We start from the raw sequence: 14709 nt of genomic DNA on the forward strand, positions 1-14709 counted from the left end.
CAGGAATAATTCTCTGGGTCATCTCTAGCCAGTGAAAGGTTACTTTGTACTGATTACTTGTGAACAGAATTACTTAATGAGATATAGGTTTAGACCTTAAGCTTTTTACTCTGTTTCTTTCAATATGTTTCTTGTTTTAGTTGGGTCTCTCTTGCCTTGGCATTTAGCAAAACCAAATTGATAATGTTCAATAGCCTGTTTTGCACTTCCATCATATAGTGAAAACTCGAGGACTTTCTATATTCTGATTTTATTTTTATGTTTACTTGCATAAATATGAACTGAAGACACTGAGGAAGAAATCTGGGGGGGGTGGGGTGGTGCTGGTATTTGGGTATGGTGGTTTTGTTTTTTTTTAAACTGTATACTTGAAAGAATATCTGAATTCTGTGTTGTTTCCAGAACCTGCTAGCCCAGGGCAGGACTTGGACATGCCAATGGAAGTTGATAGCAGTGAATTGAACAGTGATGGTAGTCGAGGTCTAGATGATGCTGAGGAGCCCTCTCCGCCAGAGGACAAGATCTTCTTTATGGATCCATCTGACCTTGATGCAGACAAAGATGAAGAAGCTGTCAAAACCATCAGGTAAGTCATAAGGTGGATTTCTTTGCTCTGGATGTACTTTCCTCAATAATGTGAGTAAACCATTTTTGATTAGCCAACTTGCACCGCTTAAAGTGGTTTTTTTTTCCTTTCTTTCCTTTTTTTTTTAATACTTAAACATTTCAGAAAGTTATTCTGTCTCAAGAAAATTGAAACATAAAAATTACCATAATATAATTTCTTTTAGTTGAAAAGGTGCCGTGAAATGACTGTTACCGAAGAGGTAAAACAGTGTTATCAAAACATGGTAAAACTTATGGTTTAACAAGGCTGACATGACTAAGATCTTTGTGACTTCAGCCTAATCTAGCTACTGTTATACCTCTTCTGATTTAAAAGGAATTACTTTAATTACTTTTTAATATTCACATCATAATCTATATTAATATAGGCAGAAGCTTGCTGTATCTTGAATGTTTTTTTTCTGAAGTCTTCTATCCAAAGGTGTTATGTAGCTCCTTTAATCACTGTTACATAGCTCCTTTAATCAGGTTTGGTGTTTTTACTTTCTGTATTCTGAATAGTGTCATTCTGATTTTCTTGTGTCATTCTTAGCATAAGAACAGTTCTATTAGGTCAAACTAAGGGTCATGGTAGCTCTGGACTTAACATTCAAATATATGAGTAAGAACATATAGTGATACCTTCCCAACTTTCACTGATTCATAGGTCAATGACTTCCTGAGTTGAAAGTAGCAGCTTTTTTGTGTTCCACCTCTAGGTAGGATTTTTCCATTTATTTCTAATTGGATTTGAATCAGTTAAATTTTTTAGCAAGTAGAGCATCCTGTGGCATCTACAGTTATACTGTAGAATTACACTATATAGTATATATTCTATATACTAGAATTACACAGAATGCTATGTTAAAGCATCTGTACGTTTTTTGTTTTGGATCTAATTTGAGACTTCATTTACAAACACTTCTGTTAGTGACACATGTGGGAGCTCTGGTGTAAAGCAGGTAACTTAGTGGTTGACTCCATCTTCAGTGCTTTTAAAAAATGAACGTTTAAGTAGTGACTCTGTCAGAATATTAGAGATTGTCAGATCCTTGTCTGCAGGACAGTTACCATCCCTGAGCAGTGATAGAATTTTCTAGTGCAGCTGTGATTTGAATTAAGACACCCCTGTTAATATTTTCATAACTACAAAGTTTGCTTAGGGACATTCATTAGTGTAATAAAAATATGAAGAAGTAGCATAGTCAGCTTAGACAAGAGAAAATAATAGTGGTGCTGATGTTCATTATATTTTTATGCTGGATTAAGACCAGCAGTCTCAGGTAATTGTTTTGAGAGAAGATGGTTTCTGTAGGTGTCCTCATTCCAGTGTGTTTCTTCTGTGTTCTGTAGATCAATTTACGTACTGCAGCACTTGCACTAGGCGAGATAGTGGGAACTCGGATACCTTACCCACTTCAGCTACGAATAAAATTTGTATGGGAAGAAAAGGTGCCTGTTCCTGAAAATAATGGTCTAAATGTGTAGTACCAGTATAATTGCAGTACTGCTGTATTTAATTTGTTAAATATTAACTGTTCTATCTTTTTTTAGTCCTTCAACGAGCAATAATATTCCACTCATGAGAGTTGTACAGTCAATCAAGCACACAAAGAGGAAGAGCAGTACAATGGTGAAGGAAGGATGGATGGTCCACTATACTAGCAGAGACAATCTGGTCAGTGGCTTTAATTTCTTCCTAAATTAAGCTAGAGTATTTTTCTAAACCAGTGTATGTTATTTACCTTAATTAGATATTCTGATTTACAGTATCATTTGAAAGAACTATTAACTATTGCCACTATTATTCTAATGATCTAGGTGTCTGTAAATATTTATGTGTAGATATGAGGGCTTTTCATTCCTCCATCAATTTTCTGTATCTAAAAGTAAGCATTATTGAGTGCACCCTACCCTCCAGAAACTCGCTACTCCTCTTGATGTCAGTGGTATAAAGAATTGTGGCTTGACTCTGTCCTTAGCTGTTCAAGCATCCTCCAAAAAGACTACATTGTTTGTTTCCAGTGCTACCAGTAATCGCCTCTTAATTGAACCTTCTTAGGCAACCTCTTTGGGTTTATGTGTTGAGAAGTAAGATAAGGAAGAATAACTTGGTTCCTTAGAGTTGTCTGATAAGAGGGAATGGATCCTCTCATCTTTTGGTACATGAATGAAAATGATGAAGTCAAGACACTTCCAGATCTCATGAAGCAGAGTGTGTTATATTGAGACTTCATGAAAGGCAGCATAAATACTTTTGCATTCTTTGTGTCTACACAGGAGTCTAATTGAAGGGGACTACAGGAATTCAGAAAAGCAAAGTTAATTTAAGTTATTCTAAAGTCAAGCTGAGGAGTGACACTAGTCAGCTCAGGTTACCTGGAGTTTTTTTGCTTTTTGTGATTATCAACTAAACAGACTACCGTGGTCTGTCAGAAACTGCCTTAAAAACATCTTTGAAGTACAGTTTTCTAATACCTAGATGTATTTATCACAAACAAAAATAAGTAGCATTTCAGATGACATTCCAGCCAAGGGTACTTAACAGACACAGTTATCAGCTGGCTATGCAAAGCTAAGGCCAGGTAGCAGGTGAAGACAAATAGTTCTGAAGTATTCATGGCAAGCGTGGTACTCAGCTCTGATTTAATCTTTCAGTACAGCCAGTACTTTCTTACAGCCAGTACTTTCTTCTGTGGATGTTTTTGAACCTCTTAATGGAACAGTGCTCAGATTGTACACCTTAGCTTAGTTTGTTTTTCTTCTGCTGTCAGCCTGGCTGCTACCTAGATGACATCTACTGAGAAGGCAATGCAAATAAAGTGGAGTATTTTGCCCCAAAGCAAAGTACTGTCAGCCAAGCAAGATCTCATAGAGCTTCCTAATGGGAGGAGACTTCCGTATTAGGCATTACAACATCAGCTATTTCCCTTGACCCCTCTGTTCTCAGCAATGTCAGACTGTTTCCTATTCCTGAATAAGCTGAGCTTTCTGTCAGTTCCAGAGAGGTTCATTTTAACAGCAGTATCTATATTCTTCTTGCTTGTCCTGGGTAACAAGATATTTCACCCTTTATAATGAGAAGTTTCTGTATCATCATCTATATTGCTTTCCTCACCCTGAGCCCATTCTTTCTCAGAATAGGGTATGAGCAGATTTTGAACCACCAAGGGAGTTACCACGTGTTCCTTGACTTTTTTCCCTCCTCTAAAGTCTTTCCCGATTCATGATTTTATAAAGAGTATATATGTCCAAGGGACAGGTTCATCCTTACGTCTTTACCCATCCTCCATTCAGTGCTGGCTGGGAATTCCATTTAGTTAAATCCATTCATGGCCTAGCTTTCTTTGTCTAGCTCCTACAGGTAGACCTAGCTTCCCCATGATTGAAGGTGTTTAAGCTCTGCTGTATTATGTTTTAAACTTTTGCATCCTGAGCCAGAATGAGTTGTTGTCATGGAAATATAAAAATGGGTTTAATATGTAAGCACGGGGCAAGCAAAGTAAGTTAGACTCATACAGCCATACATAGTAAAAGCTTGTTTCTTCTGCTTAAAATTACAAGACAGTTATGTGCAATTCATATCTCATTTTGGTGCAGATGTTCCTTATTGATGGAGACTCTCAGAAAATGGCTGTTCAGTCTGACTTGAGTTCAATTTTTTTTCCCCCAAGATACTTCATCCACTTGAATCTCATAATCTGTCTGTCTTGCTTGTCGGCTCTTGACTTTCTTGAACTCCGTGTTGACAAAACAATTAAGGACTTGTTAAGCTTGTTCAGTCCTTTGAACCCTTATGATGTTGGTGTGAGGGCTCAGAGGGAGGAAGTGTGACTCCCGACAATTGTTACTAAATTAAATTGCTTCAGGTTCAGGGAGCATATTGCCTAGAGTGAAACCCATGTAGGTGAGTGTTTTTCCTGTATGAGATAGCAGCTGTTGTCACTGCTATTACTGTTAGATAAGTGATACTTTCTTCTGGTTTGTGGAAATAACTTTTGAGCTTCTTTTTCATGTATCTAGTCATGTAGATTTATGTTAATTGATGATGTTAGTAATTTTAAGCATTTCTTATTTAAATCAGCTAATCAAAGCCATACAAATTTATTTCTTACATTATTGTACCGTGTGTTTTGTAGAGAAAAAGACATTACTGGAGACTGGACAGCAAATGCCTCACGCTGTTTCAAAATGAATCAGGAACAAAATATTACAAGGTAATGAATGCTGAGCAATAATTGTGTTGCGCAGTGTTTTGCTGATCTAAAATCTACTTGTGAGCAGTATAAGTACTTTCTCAATTTTCTCATCTGTTTTAATCAAAACTGACCAGGTTAATTGTTGGCCAAACCTTGTAAGTGAGAAGGACTAGGACCAATTCTGAAAAGTTGCTTGCAGCTCTCCTTATATCTCTCCTTACATTTTACATATACTGTTCTGAATTACCTAGCAAATTAAACCTTCTTTACAATTACCAGAGAGTGTTTGGCTGCCAGTCTAATGAAGGCTAGGGTTTTTGCATTCTATATAGAAGTAGTGACTGGAAGTTTGCATGGTTATGTATTTAATTTGATCTCAAAATTGAATTATTTCAACTGTACAACTGAAACTTGAAAGCAAGATTTAGAGGAAAATTTACTGTGCAGCCTGGCATTATATACATGAAGCTTAGCAATTTTTTTAATGTATTGTTAATGTAATAGTGTGTTCAATGGCGGAATATTTAGAAAATGTGTTTGAATGTATAAACAGGATTTTTCCCTTTCTTGTCTTACATCTTTAGGTGGGGGTCCAAATCTTGCAGCCTCTTCCTTTATAAGACCAAGCCTTTTCTCTGTACACCCAGCTAAACTTGCCCAGATCCTTTTCATCCCTATCTTGACCAATGCAGTCTCTTCTTCTCAGACCTCTTTGATAACTTGTATTGCCCTGTGCATTCAAAACACAGCTGGTAAAATATGTTCCTTGCTTGTTGCTCCGTTTTGTCATTGCTTCTAGTCCTTTGACTTGCCCCTTTGCACCCCTCTTTTTAACTGCTTAAATCTCAGGTTATATGTCATTGCTATTAGAATCATTCAGGTTTTTGCCCTTACATTTATTTGTTCTTCATCTTAATTGCCTGTTGTCTCTTATCACCCTAATTGCCAGCCCTGTGTTCACCTGTTTGTTCTCTACTCTTGCAAGTGACATGTACCTGTACACCTTCCTATGTATGTGGAATGTCCTCCTTCAGCTAGTGTGAACTTGCAACCATTTCTTCCTTCAGATCTGTTCTCTAGTACTGCTTATACTATGATCTTAAACTGACAGGGCTGAGGAGTCAGAAATTGTTACTATCTGTATGAAAGAGATTATTTACCTAAAATGATTCAGATAAGTGAAGCAGTGCTTATTGACTAGCTTATATAAATACATCATCTTCTTAATTTTGTCTTGTTTCACTTTTCCCGTCATCTTCTCTAGCTAAGCTGCATAAACTACAAGGGGTAAATGGTCATTCTGTACTTGTGCATAATTTGTGTGTGGTGGTGGGGTCTCTCATGCATGTATCAAGAGAACTGTGCTGGGGCTGGAAGTCTCTCTAGGCTTGTAGAGAGGAATTCAGAAAGCTGTGGGTGGGCAATGGTCATGCGTAGTTTATGACATTACTTACGAGGCTTGGTGTTTGGTATTTTGATGTATTTTATTTCTTTGCAAGCACTTTAAGTTTTGAATACCAGTGTATAAAAATAGTATGTGTGTTTTCATTTTTTAACCTTCAGTATTTTTCTTCAGGAGATTCCACTTTCAGAAATTCTCCAGGTGACTCAGCCTCGAGATTTTTCAAACGTGGTGCAGGGCAGCAACCCCTACTGTTTTGAGATCATCACTGACACCATGGTGTACTTTGTTGGCGAAAACAATGGCAGCAGTCATCACAGTCCTGTTCTTGCTGCCACCGGAGTTGGACTTGACGTAGCTCAGGGCTGGGAGAAAGCCATTCGTCAGGCTTTGATGCCAGTCACTCCTCAAGCTAGCGTTTGCACTGCTGCAGGACAAGGAAAAGATCACAGTAAGCAGGCAGACAAGACACTATAATTCATATTCTGAAGTTGTTCATAGTAAAGATTCCTCTCAGGAAAGGTCTTATTTAGAGTAAAGTATTTCTGTATATCCTCTGCTGAATTGTGTCCATAATTTCCCACAAGTTTCTAAAAAGTGACACTCAGGTTTGTAGAGGGTGGGCAATTCATTCAATCTGTTGTACCAGGTAGTAGTATTTAGGAATCAGATTCACAATATAAATGTGTATTGCAGAGCTTTATTGTAGGAGCAGTGAGATCTGACATGTAGTTGCTGGATGTAAAAAGGGACCTTAGTTTAGATATTTTTAATATACTTAAATAAATCAATATATTCAGATCATATACTCTGAAAACTAAACTTGGATGTTTTTTGATGTTATCCTATATATATATTAAAGCTGTCAGATGTTGGTAACTGAGAAGGAAAAGAGTAAATGATAAAATGTAAATACCACCAGTGCTGGAAAGGACATTAGCTGAGCTGTGGGTAGTGATAAAATGTGCCCTATTCTTTTTATGCACCTGCCCTCTGTTTCTTTCTCTGATATAGGATCAGATTCATTATCAAGACTTCACTAAACTGTGTCTTGTGTTCGTTCTCTTCAGACATCTTGTTCCTTGTGGTAACATTAACTCACATTCTATACTGAGATTTATATTTTCATTCTTTAGTTCCCTTTTATCTTTCAGCTACTCCTTAATCTTCTTCTAGTGAAATTCTTTTTTTGCAAGTGATTGTGAGATTAGTTTCTCTGTCTCTGATGTCTGGCTACTCTGCACCAGCAGCAGTTAAGAACATGTAACCACTAGTGTTAGGCAAAGGCACCTTCTGAAAATGGTGCAACTGTGGTCTGAAATGGTAAACTACAAATGCCAGTGCTGGTATCTGTTTTCAGTTACAGTGAAGAAACATACCTGTAAGATGGTACCTAATGATTGGCCTTATAAATATGTAAAATGCTAGTTTCAATATGAAATTCTTCGTTCCAAATATATATGCACCAAAGTTCTTTTAAACTCTAAAAAGCCTATAAAATAACATTCATCCCTCTTCTTCCTCTACAAGACATCAAAAGTTTCCAAGAGTCTTTAAGAAAACTAGACTTCTAGTTAAAAAATCCAAAGCCCCAGAAGGCTGTAATAGGGTCTTTTGAATGACAAGACGGAAAGAGGAGGGAGATACTGCTATTGCTTGAAATACTTGCAGCAACATCAGGAAATTTATAGTGTTGAAATGTCCACAAGACACTAGCTTATCATTTTATACCACAATGTGGCCAGAAAGTGGCTGGAAAGGAAGATGCTCTTTCAGTCTGACCCAAGGGAAGGAGTCCTTTCTGACCTTGTGCTTGGTGGTTGAGGTGGGATGTTTCTGAGCTGAAATGAGAGAAGATTAGTAAGATGTTACTTGGTATAGATTACATATTGAATCTGGCATTACTGATTTCTTCAGAAGTGTCTGTTTTGCAGCCATTACTCTTAGGCATTGCAGACAATCAGTTTGTTGAAAGTAGTAACTCAGACTCTACCTACCAGATATTTTGTGTGCTGTGGCCATCTGTGGAGAAGGGTTCAGTGTGTTCTCTTTAAACAATTTCAAAAACTGTTTGTGTTGACTTTAGTAACTTTTTTGTCTACCACCTTTCTTGTTTTTCCTTGTGTTCTGTACCGTTACTCCAGTGCAGACTTGGCAATAGTCAGTGATCAGTAGACATATGCAAGGCTGTAATTCCAGTTCATATTTCAGATATGAAGGGTGTCTTTGAGAACTAGTATTTATTCCTATCTTAAGTCTCTAAATTCCTTGTCTGAGGTAAAGCACAGGTGGCAAAAATCAGATACAGACATTTTCTTTGTTCTCTGAAATTGTGGTTTTTAAATCTCCTGGTTCTTCATAAGGCTAATGAAGACTTGTTCAAAGGGTTAGTAAATATGTAGTATATCTTCTTTCCACCTTGTAGGTGTATTTGGAAGTGAAAGGAAAGGGGTGTTTTCTGCCTGCCTTGACATACCTCTTCTTGTCTGTGCATTTTAATGTTATTTGTGTAATGAAAATTTCTTGTCAAAATTTGCTGAAGGCTGAAAAATTCTTTCTCGTACTTTTACTTGCAAATTACACTTCCAAGATGTGCTCTTATATTCCAAAGACTTGTACATTTCTGTAGCTAATCCATGAAACAAAAATTGTTTATATTATGGGTTTTACTGCTTTTTTAATTATCAGGCCTTCTTGCCTTGCTTGATTTGTTTCCTTTTCTCATGCATTAATTCTGCATCTTATGATGCCAAAGGAAATTAGTAAGCATGTTCATTTGACTATAAGTTATCTACCTGGTCTGCTTCCCTGTATTTTTCTATATTACTATCAGAAATTCTTAGTAGTTTAATGAATTCTAATACAATTACCACATTACTATTGCTTTTGGATCATCAGCTCTCTATTGTGTACCCACTCATTCTACTCTTTCTGTTAATCAGTGGTATGACAAAAAATAGACAAATAATTCCAGCAGAACTCCTAAGGCTGTTTATCTAATCAATCCATGAAATCCATGTGCCAGGATATGATGTTTCTGCAGAACATCAATAAAAATTGTTTCATCATGACTGGGTTAGAAGTCAGTAAATGACTGGAGATTTTTGGTTTGGTTTTAGTTTGGGTTCCCCTCCCCTTTTTTTACTAAAAAAAAGCCCCTGCTCTTCCTGCTTACTTACTCAGTTATATCTTCTTTATTGCAGAAGAGTTATCTTTAAGCATCTCTGTTTCAAATTGCCAGGTCCAAGAGAATGTGGTGAGTATGTGCATTGTATAATAATGGTGTTTATTTCATAGAATCACAGAATGGTTTGGGTTGGAAGGGGCCTCAAAGATCATCTGGTTTCAACCCCTCTGCCATGGGCAGGCACACCTTCCACTAGAGCAGGTTGTTCTAAGGCCCATCCAGCCTGGCCTTGAGCACTGCCAGGGATGGGGCAGACACAGCTTCTCTGGACAACCTGTTTCAGTGTCTCACCATCCTCATACTAAAGAATTTTCTTATAATATCTAATCTAAATCTGCCCTTTCTCAGCTTAAAGCCATTACCTATTGTCCTGTCCTACATGCCATTGTAAAAAGTCCCTCTCTAGATTTCTTGTAGGCCCCTTTAGGTACAGAAAGCTGCTGTAAGGTCTCCACTGAGCTTTCTCTTCTCCAGGCTGAGCAAGCCCAGTTCTCTCAGTCTGTCTTCATAGGAGAGGTGTTTTAGCCTGGAGCACCTTTGTAATACCTGGGTATTACAAAGTACTTGGTAGTAACAGCGTCCAGATGAGAAATCAACACCAGGGTAGTCTAGCTAACAAAGTCCGTGTTAAATACGGAAGTAAGTTACTTACCTGGCACAACTGATGGTTGACTGTCCCTACTTACAGTGCAGCTAAGTGGATCCTCTTCAGGAAAAGTTTGTTGTGTTTTCCCACTCCATTAAGGGTAACGGTGGCACCTGTTACAGTTTGATTAATGTCAAATGTAAATACAGCTTAACAGTACTTGTATGCTATATACTAATATGCTTGTGAACATTTTGATTACTCCTGGTATTTGTGATTTCTTTTTTTTCATGCATTAGGATATCAGCTCTGTGTACCAAATATTTGCTGATGAAGTGCTGGGGTCTGGTCAGTTTGGTATTGTATATGGAGGTAAATTACATTTAATTCCATTATGCGTTTACTGAGCTAGAATGTCTGCCTGTTACAATTGCTCTTTTCTTATTTACTTAGCTGGACCTAGATTGTCCAGGTGAGGTTTATCAGGTTAGAAGTTTTGTTTGGGTCATGTTACCTTGTCTCTGTGCAGTTTTTGTGTAGTGTTTCTTACATTTTTTTGCATTTAGAGTTTTGCATTGGCATAAAAATCATTTCAGCATATGCATTGCCTTTTGGCCACATTTAGTGCAATCTCTAGTCTGCATTTGGCCTTTGTTTTTTTTTGCTTGGTTTTTTTTATAGTTGCAAATTCTAACTGTTGTCTGTATTACACAGTACTAGAAGTCATCCATATAAGGAGGCTGTCAGTTATATGTGGTTCTTAATGACATCTGAGAAATGTGGCCACAAGCAATTAGAAAAATACATATTTTAATTTGTGGTTTGGCTGTTTGTGCAAGCATTATTGACATATTTTATGCAAACAGTTTAGGTTCAAATTTCTGTCAGCAGGAGAAAGTAGAGGGAGAAATTCTTTACCTCAGCTTGTGTTTCAAATGTAGTTTTATGACTTTCAGTTATTAAAAAATCCTGTTGCAATGTATAGCTTGTTTAGAACAGTCACAAAAAGAATAAATGCTAGACATGAATCAGCACCTTTTTTTTTCCTTCCTGTATTTTTTGGTCCCATATGTCAAATTTCAAGTGTTGAGAAAACCACAGACCATAAATCTGGAAAGAAAGAAAAAAAAGTACTAACTGGTGGTTTAAAAATGGTGACCCTTTGATGGCTGACATTGATTTTCTGTTTAGGAAAACATAGGAAGACTGGAAGAGATGTGGCTATCAAAGTCATTGACAAGATGAGGTTTCCAACTAAACAGGAAAGTCAGCTTCGTAATGAAGTAGCCATTCTCCAGGTACAAAAGTGTTTTTGGATCACATTGGAGTTCTCTCAGATAAGCCATTAATGAGATTTTGTAATGTGTGTATGTGCTGAATTGATTTTTTAAATCTGCATATGTGATTTCTGAGTCTTTTTATAAGAGGGAATCTTAGAAGAGTGGGAATTCCTGAGTATTTGGTGCAGTTTGTAACTTGGGGGTGGTATCTACCTCCTATAGGGGATCCACTGAAGGTGTGTACTCAGGTAACAGGAAATTCTGTGTTATTTTTTTGCTGTCTTCCACTACCAGCTCCTCACTCTGAGTGTTATTCTTGTATGTTCTGTACTCAAGCTATTGAGTACATCAACAGTAAATTTATAATTTTAGATCAGATTAATCTTAACTGGTATGTTTCAGGAGCTGATGTTTGTTTCAAGCTACTTTTTGCCTCAGACATTTTGTTGGTTTGGATTTTTTTATTGCTACCTCTCCACTTAGCTGCTTTTTGGTTTGTACAACATTTCTGTGTAATTTGGTGTATTTCATACTGGTTTGTTTTAGCAATATACCTATACTACTCTATTTTAGAATTTGCACCACCCTGGGATTGTGAACCTGGAATGTATGTTTGAAACACCAGAACGGGTCTTTGTTGTGATGGAAAAGCTGCATGGGGACATGCTAGAGATGATTCTTTCCAGTGAGAAAAGTCGGCTTCCAGAACGAATAACTAAGTTCATGGTCACTCAGGTTGGTAGTCAGTCTCTCTACTTCAATAGATGTGTCTTTTCTAATTATGTGAGAATGGAGTTTGGAGAAGGCAGTTTCTGCACTGTTATTTAAAAGAGCACAGAGGGCTGCACACCTATGGAAAGTTGAGTAAACATGGAAAGAATTTGGTTGTTATTTACATTAAATTTTTTGCTCTTCTTTCCCAACACATAACATTATGAGCATCCAAAGATGTGTGTTAAAACAGTAAGCATTCAGAAAAACAGGGTTGGGAAAGAAAAGAAACCCCATCAGTACCAACTCCTGATAGGCTTGCACAGTATTTTATATGGGTTAATTCTCAAAGACTATGTTGATAAAAATTACTGTATTGGTTCGTGTGTGTGGCTTTTGACACTTGTGATCTGCTTAAATAGTTCTAAAAATGTTCTTTCTTCTTGCAGATACTTGTTGCTTTGAGGAATTTACACTTCAAGAACATTGTGCACTGTGATTTAAAACCAGAAAATGTACTCCTAGCATCAGCAGAGCCATTCCCTCAAGTGAGTGAAGATTAAAAAATACTTGTCATCACTTTTCACTTTTTTTTTTAATTTTTTTTTGTTTGTTTTTTTAAAAAAATATGGAATTTGCAGCTTAAAAAGTGACCTCTTGTGGAATTGATCAACTGTCTAGAATTACTTGAATTAGATGTACTATAGTTGTCTTTTTTTTCCTTCCAGCTCTTAGCATAGGTTTATGCTCAGTGGTCTGTTTCAGTTTCTTTCCACTCAGAAGTGGGTTTGAGTTCCAGCTAAACCGCATTGGTTTCTGTGTAGCTGAAGCCACTAGCTTCAGAAATCTGAGGAAGAGGAACGTGATCCGGCTGGGATTCATGTGCTTTTAAAGGTTTTGGTTCTGTGCCTTGTGAGGGTGCGGATTTGCCTCTGAAAATGAGCTGAGTTGGGAATCAAGTGTTTTCTCCTTATTTGCACACTTGTGGCCATGTGATGGACAAACTGCCTCAGACCTGAGTCTGTGCAAGGCCAGTTTAGGTTTGCAGTCTGCAAAACCAGCAACCTAAAACCTTAACTGACTGGCTTACATCATGTTTGTCTCTGATTTAGTGCATGCCATGTTTAATGATGATAGAAAGGGTATCAAGTACCACTCTGGTCTTGGGCAGCTGCATGCTTTGGAGATCAAGCAGAGATTTCTCAGTTCAAAATGTATTTCTTTTGCAGGTGAAGCTGTGTGATTTTGGCTTTGCACGCATCATTGGTGAAAAATCTTTCAGGCGCTCCGTGGTGGGGACACCTGCTTATCTTGCCCCTGAAGTGCTCAGGAGTAAAGGTTACAACCGCTCTCTAGACATGTGGTCAGTAGGAGTTATTGTCTATGTGAGCCTTAGTGGTACATTCCCATTCAATGAAGATGAGGATATCAATGATCAGATTCAAAATGCAGCATTTATGTACCCACCAAATCCTTGGAAGGAAATTTCTAGTGAAGGTAAGGACATTAAGTTTTGCTTTTAGAATGCCTTTATATGTAGATTAGTGCATTGAAATGCTTAAACTTTGAGGTTAATTCAGATAGATAGGAGTGTGAGAATTATCAATAGTTTGAGTTTAGTAGACTATGCCAAAAAGGATAAATACAAGCTGGGATATATTTTGTGAAAGATGCATTGTCAAATACAGGAGGGGCTAATAGATTTAGCAAGAAAAATGAATTGCATGCATGAGGAGCAGGGTAAATAACCTGAAACTTCCCCAAATTCCCAATGAAAAGTTAAATCATGTGTGAGTACTTGCTGAATGCTGATCTCAAAATGTACTTAATCTAAACTATAATTACAGAAAAAGTTCAAAGTTGATTCTGGAATTTTAGTTTTGTACATTAGCAAGTGAAACAAAACCTGGATCTAAATGTCAGGTCTGAACAATCTGGAAGCTTACAGGGTTGGTCTCTGGTGCTGTCCAATGCCAGCTGTGTATATATAACACGTGTAGATGTGGAAGGACTGCAGTATACAATACTGGAAGTAGCTGCATCATTTTGGAACACAGGATTATGCTCAAGTTATTTAGGCATTTATGTAAACCACTAAAATCAGGAGGGGAGAAGATTTAACAAGTAACACAGTAAATATTTTAGTGTTTCCATTAAAGGTAGGGGGAAGCTTACCTCATACCTGTTTGGTAGCCTCATTTAACATAAGCAAAGCTAAATACAAAATTCAAGAGCTTGATTGAAAGCATTCAGTAGGATACACACAAACATTTATAAAAAAGTTGACTTTCACTGGAGCATGTGAATGATGATAGAGGTGGGGAATATTTAAACAATATAATTTTTATCCTGTTCTTTGTCAGCCATTGATCTAATAAACAATTTGCTTCAAGTGAAGATGAGAAAGCGTTTCAGTGTTGACAAATCCCTTAGTCATCCGTGGCTACAGGTAAACCCATCTGCCTTTTTCTATGTTTATAATGGGTGAATAATGATTTTTTTTTTTTAATTAAATCCTTCAGAGGCTTATTAAATCTGCTGTTATCAAAGTCTGTTAAGAAGCACTCACAGAGGGTTGCGTATTTCTGGGTTTAGCTTTACATTTTATGTGCTCAGGGATTCTGTCCGTCTGTTAATGGCTTCTTTCCTCAAGGGAAACTTTATCTTACTGTCACTATGTCCCTTACTTTTTGTTGGACACCAACACAGACTTTTACTCTTCTGGCATCTCCTGAATG

General features: G+C 37.2%; 1 protein-coding gene across 1 annotated transcript in view; it reads left to right on the top strand.

Moving 5' to 3' along the window:
- The window catches only part of PRKD3 (protein kinase D3), a 36680-nt gene that overhangs the window by 18466 nt on the left and 3505 nt on the right, over positions 1-14709 (top strand). The window contains exons 7-17 of the mRNA XM_005146029.3: positions 403-586; positions 2161-2284; positions 4746-4823; positions 6382-6658; positions 9411-9463; positions 10280-10352; positions 11172-11278; positions 11834-11995; positions 12421-12519; positions 13201-13468; positions 14335-14420. Coding sequence (XP_005146086.2) covers positions 403-586; positions 2161-2284; positions 4746-4823; positions 6382-6658; positions 9411-9463; positions 10280-10352; positions 11172-11278; positions 11834-11995; positions 12421-12519; positions 13201-13468; positions 14335-14420 — 1511 coding nt within the window. The remainder of the gene's footprint in view (positions 1-402; positions 587-2160; positions 2285-4745; positions 4824-6381; positions 6659-9410; positions 9464-10279; positions 10353-11171; positions 11279-11833; positions 11996-12420; positions 12520-13200; positions 13469-14334; positions 14421-14709) is intronic.

This window comes from Melopsittacus undulatus, chromosome 3, assembly GCF_012275295.1.
Source record: "Melopsittacus undulatus isolate bMelUnd1 chromosome 3, bMelUnd1.mat.Z, whole genome shotgun sequence".
In the NCBI taxonomy this organism is placed as follows: Eukaryota; Metazoa; Chordata; class Aves; order Psittaciformes; family Psittaculidae; genus Melopsittacus; species Melopsittacus undulatus.